Source organism: Blennius ocellaris, assembly GCF_963422515.1.
Source record: "Blennius ocellaris genome assembly, chromosome: 3".
NCBI classification, from domain to species: Eukaryota; Metazoa; Chordata; class Actinopteri; order Blenniiformes; family Blenniidae; genus Blennius; species Blennius ocellaris.
The window spans coordinates 8,405,821-8,417,326 of record NC_137652.1 but is presented as its reverse complement, the minus strand read 5'-3'; the positions used below and the strand labels follow the sequence as shown (position 1 = coordinate 8,417,326).

The 11,506-nt window shown below is 38.3% G+C and overlaps 1 protein-coding gene across 1 annotated transcript; it reads left to right on the top strand.

The window, feature by feature from the left end:
* Window positions 1-201: 201 nt before the first annotated feature.
* Window positions 202-11,506, top strand: LOC308149329 (uncharacterized protein; the record flags this gene model as incomplete). The annotated part of the gene is made up of 6 exons (XM_080521029.1): window positions 202-396; window positions 9,137-9,219; window positions 9,554-9,629; window positions 10,160-10,204; window positions 11,233-11,377; window positions 11,487-11,506. The coding sequence occupies exons 1-6, from the start codon at window positions 340-342 to the stop codon at window positions 11,504-11,506; spliced, it is 426 nt and encodes a 141-aa protein (XP_080377155.1). The 5' UTR covers window positions 202-339.

Genomic DNA, 11,506 nt, shown 5'->3' with positions numbered 1-11,506 from the left:
ACCCCTTGTATTGGAGAGCATGACTCTGTCCTTCACACGCCTCCATTTGACCTGTAACGTTACTAGAGTGAAATTAAACTGCCAGCAGCAGTCCTGACCGGAGAGCACTGAAGTGACGACTGGGAGGAGGAGTGAACGTGATCTCAACTTTACCAGAATAGTGCGTGTGTCTCTATGTGTGAGCGCGCTCTCTGGAAATCTGTCAGGCTCGGATCAAGCGCTCGAGACACCGGACACACACACACCAATGAGACACAATAGGACCGTGTTCGCAGATGACATGCAGCTTTGTGATGTTGGCCTGCTGGTCCGCCGGGTAGGAGAGCCGCCGCTGCACCGATGAGAGACTTCATGAAGATCCTCTGTGGACGCACATGTGTCGGAGACCCGCGAGCGGTAAGCTGCTGCCTTTCACCGCCCGAGGTGTGGCCAACCTGCCGGCTCGGGATCGTACGTAGTGTATTTTTTATTTTATGTTTTCATAAGGGAGGGAAAAAAAAAAAAAGCAGAAAGGTGTTTAAAGTTTGAACCAGTAAGAAATAGGTGCTGCGCATTGATCGTAGGTGTGTCAACAACGAGATCCACGTGGACCCAGCCAGATCAACTAGTCCAGCTGCTGCTTGCCCAGATGTGTGAGGCATTATGTATGTTATTTAGGTAAAAACAAAGAACGCACTCAGTGACAATACTTGACTTTCACTTTCATTGCGGGTCAGATGGGATCTACTGCAGGCTCCTCCTCCTCCTGCAAGCAGTTTGTCAATAGCCTCAGGTTCAGTGTTCAACTGTGTCATAAATCAGCTCTAGTCATACGGGAATTGTATAAACCCAAGGTTCACGTGTATATATTATATCATAGTTTGGTATTTTTGTTTGATACACAGCTGGCATAAGTTTATGTTATCAGTCTGAATTTTGCGATGAAAAAGCTGGACACTGTTATGCAGTGATTTGCACTTTCTCCTAGATCATGCCTGGAATATCTCTCGGTACTCCGTCTTCCTCTCTGGCCATCCATCCATCTATACATCCGTCAGGCCAGCTAGTCCATCACTGAGCAAACACATAGACAGACAACCACTCACTGACATTCACACCAATTAACCTTACATGCTTGCTTTTGGACTGTGGAAACCTGCACAAGGCTGGCCAGTATTTGAGCCCATGACATTCTTGCTGTGAGGCGAGAGCACTAATCACTGCTCCGGCCCTTAGCAAGGCAGGTCAATTCAGAATTCAGTGTAACCTGCTGTCTTCACTCACAGGTTTGTGGAGATTAGCTCCAGTCCCCTGCTGAACCATAGAAAACAGTTACAGAAGATAGATGAGTAAGCCAGGAGGGTCCAAGTCATTTTAATATTATTGGGGCCACATACATACAATTTCATATCTTGTGTGGTCAGACCAGTGAATAAAGAGCCTAACAAACTATACATATTAGCATCTCCAAAATTAAAGAAATAAATGATGCAAGTTCATTCTGAAAATATTTACAATAACTACAGTTTTAACAAAATTTTATGAGAATGTAGTTACATTTCTTAAAAAAAAGAGAGAGAAAATTGTCTCCAGAAGTGATTCTCATCAGACTTACATAATAGTTCTGGGCATCAGTGTTGGGTTGCTTCAACTCTCAGTGAACAGTTCAGGAACAGGACATACTTTTAATTTAAAGAAAGTTATTTTGTACATTTTCAAATCTCATCCTGTTAGCTGGATTGGGCTCTGTGGTGGGCTAGTTTTGGTACACAGGGCACATGTTTCACACCCTTGTTTTGAACCCGTTAGTCAAATTGTTTTCCCCTGTAGTTTACAATGCGTGGAGCAGTAAGTAGACTACACAAGCCCAAATATTGCCTTAAAACATTTAAAATATTAATATTGAACTAATATCATCACATCATGCAAATAATGTCAATAATGCACCATTAATGAAACTACCAACCAACGAACCAACCAAGCAACCAACCGATCAGTCAATCAATCTTAATTCATAAAACACATTTGATAAGAACAGAGTGCAACACAAAGGGTTTTACTAAATATTAACAGTGAAACACAACACAAGAATCAGGATTGAAAACTCAAAATAGAGAATTACTAAATTTCAAAAAATATTGTATTTACTACAATAAATAAGCAAAGTTAAAATACAATAAACAACACAGTAGAAGAATATGCCCACTAACAGAGGAATGATTGAAAATAATAAATAGAAATTGAAATAATCATTCAAATAGGAAATACAAGCCTGGAAACATAAGGAATGTTTTGAATTGTCCCTTTAAAACCATAACCACTTATAAAACATATTGAGTTATTGGATATTACTTCTTACTTATGACTTGTTACTTTATTTATTTACTTATTAATGGGAAGTTCATATTTTTTCTTGGTCGTGCATGTCTGTATTTGGCAAAATTGTTTTGTAACACCGTTATGTGGTGGTCAGAACTCCACCCACAATGTTCAATATTGACCTTATGGATCATTTCTGTGACAAGTTTGCATGTTCCCCCTTTACATAAGCAATATGAAGCGTGCTGCTGTCAACTTGCCATCATTGTTAATACTTGGCACAATTATAAAGTTGACGTTGTAAATGAGGCTAATCCTTTCCTCCTGTTGGGGGCAATTCATATTTCATCACTCTAATGATGCCAACGCCAGTGTGCCACCCACTTTGGAAATGGTTGTGGATCCATTAGCTCTTTGATACTGCAGGTACTTATGAAACTCACAAGAGAAACAAACAGCTGAATGCATCAAGCAAAACCCTTCCATTAACAGTTAATTAAAAACATAAAAAAACAAACCTGAATATCATCATTATGTGTTGCTGATGGTGCAGCTGATTACAGTTAAATACTGTGCTCAGGACCTAAACCATGTTTTAGCTGCTTTGACTTGCTCCAGGGTCTTTAGAATGGAGGCCTCGAATTGAAGAATTGATAAGATATAATAAATTACTAATCGACGTAATAAAATCCATCAAGTCAAGCAAAAGTTTTCCCCCAGCAAACGTTAAAAGATCCCCGGCCTGAAGCAGCCTAGTCACTGTTACGGTGCATACCACACGGGCTATTAGGAAGACTAATGGACCTGCTTGTTCATGCAGTTATCCATTCAGTCAGTCTTTTCAGCAGGAGTGTCTAATATCCTGCAGATACAGTCGGGAAGCATCAGCTAATGCTCACATAGAGAATGCGCTCCCATTGACTTTGACTTTGGCATGATGGGTCCCAGCTGGGCTGGTAGGAGCAGTTCCTCGAGAAATGGAGAGCAGTTGTTGAGAAAGGTCAGAGAGGAACAATTAGAGTTTGGAGCTGACACAAAGGCTGCAGCGTCTTTTTGCTGTTGTTGGAAAACTAGAATGGAAACAACTTTGTGTCAACAATTCAGGCTTTTTATGTACATTTATTTTGATAAATGTTCCTTTGCACATGTCTCGCCCTTCATTTATGTACTGAATAATGGTGTCAATGACTAAGTCTTTCCTATTGATGTTGGCTGACTGTGCTCTTTCCTTGTAGACCATAGTAAATCCAATCCAAACGGAGTGTTTCAAAACGGATGAAAGCAGATCACTTTGAGTTTTAAAAATTCTCCACTTCACTCAGTGTAAGCAAGCAACACACAGTGAGCTAACGACATGGTTGCGTGTGGCCAAATCTCAATGACATGTGGCAAATAAAAGCTGGGCTCTCTCATATAATCCATCAATTGAGGTACTGCAACTCAAACTCCTGCCTAAGTTATTGCTGGTTCTGGTGGAAAGTTGTAAGAATACACAATATCGTTTACCTCACAGCTGTAGATTAGTCAGGATGAACACGAGTGATGCCTTGGACACGATGCACCATGCTGCAGTGAACCCTTGAGTCCTGCTATCCATGTGAATGCCACTTCAACGTGTACCTCTTTCCCAGGCACTGGAAACTAGTGTCTTCTTTCAACAGGCTGAAGTGCCCGGTCACAAAGCAGAGCAGGTGCAGGTGCAGTTTGAGGAACACAACAACTGGTCTGAGGTGTTGTCTTGTTCTTCAAATCTCACTTCAGTCCAACATTTGTGGGATGTGTCTTTTCTACAGAGGGTTCGGCTTAAAGGGGTCATAATATTCAGCTTTTCAACATTTTCACAAATCCAAGTTTTCCTTGATTTTCCTTCATTAGAATATTGGATCATAGGATTAGCATTCAGAATCTGCTGCGTCTATGTAAGCTGGACTGGCTCCGCCCACACATGCCCATCTTGGGAAGAGGAGGAAGTACCTCCTCTCATGGTGCCATGTGCCAGAGCAGAGCTGCCTGATTGAGGAGGGTCAAAGGGAGGGCCTACCTTGATTGTGATTAACCCCTGATGACATTATTTAGGATTCGAGTTCTGATTGGCTCGTTGGAGCAACACACTTTTAAAAAACTGAAACAAGCCAGGAAGAGAGATTACAGACTTTCTTCACTTCTGGTCAGTCTTTGGCCGCAAAAGCAAACGGAGAAGATTGGATTTGCCTGTAGAGACGATGATGCAGCACTTACAGCGATAGAGGAATCTACCTCATGTTTACTGTATTATTTCCCTCCTTTAATCCAAATGTGTTTAGTTTCATGGAGCTACCGTCAAACTGTTTTACATTTTTGTAGTGTTACATAAACACACGGCACAGGCTTACGCTGGCTGCATACAAAATATATTTGTAGAAGCAGTTTCACAAAAGGCAGGAACAAGGGCTCTGAATTCTCTCACAGGCGATGTCGAGAGCTTGTGGGACAACCCCTGGGTAAACACAACATCTTTACTAATTGTTCACTAATTGCTGCACGTCACATTTTCAATAGGATATCTAGCATTTGAGGTGGCACAGCTTGACTTGTTTGTCAGAAGATTTGTGTCACATCATTCTATGTCAATTTAAAGCCACACGCCTCAGTAAGCTAACCGTGAATGTAATGTTACAGAGGAAAATAAAAGGTTCAATCAAACCTCTATAGACTCTTTGGAATTGTTGCCAGTGATGCTGGATTACCTCTAAAGACAATCATGCACACTTGGATTTAGATGTACAGGTAATTTAAAGTGACCAACAAGCCGCAAACATGCTTTTGTAAAGATAATAAAAAAAGAGTACTTGGAAAAACACACTTTGAGAATATGCAAATCTTGATACTGAAAAATCATAAATGGCAAAAACATCCACCATGGGACTGTTTAAACAGCAATTGCTTTGAGACTCTTTCTGCCTGAACAAATGACAACATGTAAGTAGTTTTAAATTCTAACTTTCAAATAGCATCAATGAAACTGAATCACGGTTTTAGTAAATACTGCAACACTTTTTCCAAAAAATAAAAGTTAAAAATGTGTGATATCATCATTATGCTAAGTTCAATTTCAAAAACACTAACATTTGTCTGGAAAGACTAAACTGTCTACAAATGTTACTTTACTGAAACTGGTGTAGTGGAAAGTTAAAGTTTATTCCACAGATTATTCCCGAGAGCAGTCAAATATCTGTATTTGGTCAACAAAGTGGAAATTGGATGAGTGCTAAGATCATATAGAGAAACCAGAGAAGGGACTCTAATCTTGTTTCTTGAGCACATTTGTATTTGTGTTGATTGTGTTTGACATTACTCCTCCAGACATGACCGGCCTGAAGAGTTCTGTCAGACATAAAATAATGGTTGTTGATAATTGAAAGTGTGAGTGGCTGAAGCTCTTCTCTCTGTTGTGTGACGTGACATTCCAGATCCATCAAGAGATCTGATGGTTTGATCTTAAATGTTGCAGGACCAACACCGATGTGATTTGCTTCTACACATCAGGTCACACACTCAGGTTAAAAAATGTCAGTAATGCCACTCTTCCAGATTCACAGCTCGATGTTTTTGGGTCAATCCACAGAATTAACCCACATCTTAATGTCCAACTCCTCAAACATTTACTTGTTTCACAGTGTTACGTTTGTGAAAACGAAGTATTGGGACATCTCTCTAAGAAATCCTGTAACTTTCTGAAACTGACATTTGCACTTTATGCAATGCACTTTCCAGAGTGATCCATTAGATGTGTGGATGTGAGAAAGTAACCGGGCTTTGAACCTTCCCTCTCAAGTATTTCCATTAATCTTTTTTTTTTGTACAACTGAGAGCAACTATACAATTTCCTTGTACTACAGGCCTCGGATTCACTGTTTTGAACAGCCATGAATAAATTTTTGATCTTTTTGGACAGCATTTCTTTTTTTACCCGAGGCCCTTTGGCAAAGCACAAAGCGCAGTATCATGAACCTCCTGAAAGCAGTCACAGAATTGCAGGAGCATTTTTGGCCAACAAGGAGGAGATCAGAGGACTGCGGACAAATACCTGTCATCTGAACGACAACGTGTCTGAGTGCAAGAACAAATTCTCCACCATCATGTAGGAGTGCATTAAGACTAACCTCGAATGGCTTATTGAAAGCCTTACACAGTCGCTATTAATTTATGACTGTTATGTCTTAAGGCCTGCGTGAACTTTGGACTTTTCACCTTGGTTGTTTTTCATTTTTTTGGGTTTTTTTTGCACAGAAGTGAAAGTAGCATTCATCAGACCACGGGCAGTAGCTCTCCAGCCCAGAGCTGCCTTTTTTTTTTTTTTTTAATATTCTATTTCAGGTCAAACTGAGTACATTGGCTGACTGGAGGTGTCACTTTTTTTTTTTTTTAAATAACTTTCAAAAAATGTTCTGGGATTATTTGCTTGTGAAGGTAACGGATGAGGTCTCAGCATCTTTAGGTGATGTGAAGTCACATTTATTACTGTAAATTCAATGTATGCATAGTAGATGATACAATGGGTTGTTTGCTGTCACTTTCTGTTTTATTCTTGAAATACCCTTTATTTTGATCAGATTATGTAACACTATATTTCATAGGTTAGATTTACACATCCCTCGGTTTGATTGTTTTGTTCACAAGTCTCTTTTTTTTCATTAAAAAAAAAGGAATCCAACAGAAAGTGGCTGTAATACTTTAGTTGATGTGTTTTATGCAGTCAGATGGATCTTTAGACAATATGTGTGATTTAAATAATCCAGTAGTAGCGGGGATACGCAGACCATATGCGGTGACGTAGACCAATCCAACTTCACTTTCCTTAATAGATTAACAAACAAACAAACACAAATAACCAAACAGACAAGGTGGGCTTTGTTTTTACTGGCTTCCATTCAATAGTTTCCATCCATCTATCAATGGAATTGGCTGAACGGCATGAACACAGTTTCTTACACCATTAAACATTCTTGGACAGATAAGAAATCTGTCGGCTCCAGAGCTCTGTCAGAATCAGAAGACATGTTTCTGGCAGTCAACATCTCGCATGAAGAGCCGCTCACAGAACACCAACTTTGAGTTTAACTGTGCAGAGAAGAGTTAAGGCGGCTGGCTTCAGAGATCAAGTAGGAAGAAAACCACTGGCAGAGTGGGAAGAAGAAACGTATCTTGAAAATACATTCATGTTTTTTGCTTCTGTTTTTTAATTACTCCTTTTTTAAAGACACCAAACAATGCAAATATGAATAATTAAGATTTTCTTTTAAACCTATAGGCCATTACATGAATACACAAATACAATCTTTTTTTATTTTATTTTAAAAACTTGTATGTATTTAGAAATAAGTATTATTATTTTGTATAATTTTAATTGTGATTTTAATTCTAACTTATCTTCTTCATATGGACGCTGTCCCCACTTCTTTCAATACTGCAATTTTCAAACCACGATTGAAAAGAGTTAATTATTGTGGATATACCAGTACTTGATAGTTAGAAATGTTTCTATCCTGCCAATTTAAAAAAACGAACACTTTTTTTTTTAAACCAGTTTTATGATTTTAATAAGTCCAGCTGCATTTTAGAAAACCTGTTATTCTGGTTTTTAAAAAAAACATCAGTAATGAAACCTCCCATTTTAAAATGATGAACAATAGGTTCAACATGGTCATAAAATGTTTTCTGCTTCAGTGTTCCTGGTTGCTATTACTTCAAGCAGACTTCACAGGGTTGTTGGCTTCTTGGTTTAGTTTAAAATTGGTTGAAATAACATTTGATATAAATGCTCATCAGGTCTTTAAATGAACTGGAGTGTTCCCCAATTCTCGTCCCTTTGCTTCATAATCTCATCATCAACTTTCATCGCTGCGCAGATGATACACAGTTTTATGTAGCTGTGTGTACTGCGCGAATGGACACTGTTCAAAAATTATTTTCAACAATAGTTCTTAGATGGCAAATAACTTTTGATGGCTCAACCCAGACAAAATTGTTGAGAAACTGAATTTTAAACTCCAGGTACTATCTTTGAATCCTTGTAAATGAGTAAAATAAATCTCAGCTCGCTTTTGGACCATGAACTCATATTAGGATGAACCCATGGACCCATATTAGGGTGTGTTACAAAAAAGACTTTTTTGAAGAAAATTCAGAGTTCTTGATTCACACTTTTAAAACTTTCAGGATTGATTATTGAAACGCTGCTTCGGAGCTCCCTACTGCAGTATGTAGCCTGCTTGCAAAAAGCCACATCACAACAGTTGAAAAGTCTCTCCATTGACTTCTTGTTGATTTTAATATAGACTTCACAGCTCTCTTGTTGGTTTCTAAAGCTCTTAATGGTGACTATATTTATCATATTTGCTTTTATCATATGAGCTCTCATGTTCTTGTGAAGATGTTAATGTCCAGAACAAAGTGAGTTCAACAGACGACCATCGGGTGCAACTGATTGTTCATGTTATGAAAAGCAAGCTACAAGTGATCTTTTTAGCCGAGCGTTTTAGCTTTCTTGCCAGCATTCAAGCCTCACACCAGTTGCAACGCATGATGCTAAGCATCCCTTCACAACCAAAGTAAACAAAACTACGCGAATTATGTTAAATTCTTTTGGTTTCAAATCAATTAATTGAATTAACGCATTACTTTTGACAGCACTAGTTTGATCATATTCAGAACTTTTAATTCAAACAATGGTAAACCTAAAATAAAGTGTTAAACTCAGATTGTCCTTGTTCACCTGCTGTTTGTCACAACCTTCTTGTTTACACATGTACAGCAACAAATAAGATGATTTACTTATGTTTTCTTGTGTAATTTTCAGAGAGGTGCCCAGTTCCAGTCGACCTGTAAGCTGTGCCGAGAGAGTCACAAAACTCAGGTGTGGCTTTGTTTCTTAGTTCTGAGGTAGGCATACAGTGTGGCTTTGTTCAAAAACTGAATATTGGTAGTGTCAGCTGGGTAAAACACACTGACGACATACGAGTCAAGTCTTAGACATAAGACATCAGCGGAAGCTCATTATTTGTAGGAAATGCATGTGTGTTCATGAAATCAAGCCATTTACCAGCAATATGATATTGGTGTGTTGACAGATTAATGTACTGTAAAGCCTTCAAGATGCACAACTTTAGTTATGTAAAGCGACGATGGGTAGTTTATGGACACTGTTTAAAGCGCCTGTGAAACAATTAAAGGATCGTCTCATGACTCCTTTGTAATTGTTTTTGTTCTCTTGAAGCCTCTTGAGTACATCTTGTGTGGCTGAAACAGGAGAGCTACAGATTTGTGTGAAGAGGCTGAGACAATTGATTGAGGTGAGAAATGATATGAAATGAATCAAGTGAGATTTTGTTTAATTCTTTGGTTTACCTTTAGTGTAGGGGGATATAAATCATCGAAATAATGTGTCTTTAGAAACACAAGTTTTTCAGATCTTTCTCTGGATTTGGATAGCAAATTAAATTCAAGTAATTTCTTGCATTTTTAGGTTCCACGAAAAAAGTTATTGTACTTTTAGTTGTATTTTCACTCAGGAAGCATCAGTCAAAATGATGATAAGTTTGAAATAGCAGTTATATTTATTTCTAATTTGAAACTTTTTGGGGTTTTGTAATAAGACATTGAATGAACTTTGCATATTTTTGTACTTCTTTGCAGTAAAACAAAGGAACAATATTCAGATTATGATTGTCAATGTACTGGTTACATGTACAACTCAAGTTTAAGTTTGTCTGTATAAACTGCTTCAGTGTGTCTTATTTACAAAGTGGTTGTGATTGTTTTTGTTGTTGCTATATTTGAAATACTTTTTAGAGTTGATTGTCTTCTTTTTATCCACGTGCAGAAATCTGATGCCATGCTGTATGCTCCGTCCATCAGTGATATTAAAGTAAGTGGCAAAAGTGAAAATTCAGTTTTGATTTCAATCTGGAGAAATTAAGTGAAGATCAGCTGATTTACACTTACAGGCCATTAGCTACACTCATACTGATGGAATAAAATGGAAATAATCATATTCATTTTGAAGTGGTTTTGACAGACTGCAATCCCCAAATTACCCGTTTTTAAAAGTTTTCTATAAATGTAGGATTTATGACTACTGGGACTACTTATGCTGCACTCAGTCTCATTGGATCACACTTAATGAAGCTAAAATAAGTGTTTCTCCATAATGCAGTGAATGGTGGTGACAGATAATATAGAGCTTTAGTTAAAAATAATGGTAGACTACTTTTCCCAAAGATGATTTTTCTAAAATGCATACGCTGGAGGTCTTGTGTATTTACTCTGTGCTCCAAAAACCTTCTATTCGATATTTAAATTGAAATAAACTGCACTGTCATACAACAACTGGCTTCAAAATTCAACACAAGGGATGTGTGACGCCGTAAATGAGCTGTTAGTTCTGGAGGTGGAAGGATGAGTGGATCAGAACATCTCCCAAACAGCAGGCTTTGTAAAGCCTTACAGAATTCATCGACAAAGTCCAGCATATTATACACATATGTTTTGGTGCTTGAAGAGATTTTGGTCTGAAGTTTTTGACACATTATCTAAGGTCACTGGGAGAAGTGTTACTCCTAATGTGCTTACTGCTTTGTTTGGTTTATCTTGACAATGGAGCCAATCACTGATGATCATGAGCATCAGCAATGCTGTTTACCTACAAACAACATCCTTCCTGGAGTGCAGGATCAGTTGTTTTTGTTGTCTGGAGTACTGCAGGCTTCATGACGACTGGGAGGATGGTGGCTGATTTGAGGCAGGTCGGGCTGATGCCTGAGCTATGAATAGATTACAAATGCAAGTGAACACAGCAGCAAACTATGAGTTTACGATGCCCTATTTCTCACGTCTTCAATCCACCAAACAAGATTCATCGGCAAAACAATGATGACAGATTAATTTCTCTTCCAGGAAAGCTGCATAAAGATGTCACTGGAGTGTTACATGTCAGAGTTGAAAATGGTCATCGTTGAAGAGGCAGTCCCAGATAATTACACTGACATGATCTTCTCACTTGATGAACAAAGTCCTGATCCGAGCCTTGATGCAAGTTCTTGTTTGTTTACATTTTCTCTAACTCTTGTTTGTAGCAAAGGATTATTGTAATTTTACTCTTTCAAGTTTCTTTAAAACAAATGTCTAATCATGTCTCCTTTGATTTTTAGGGTGGATGTTTACCATGTGA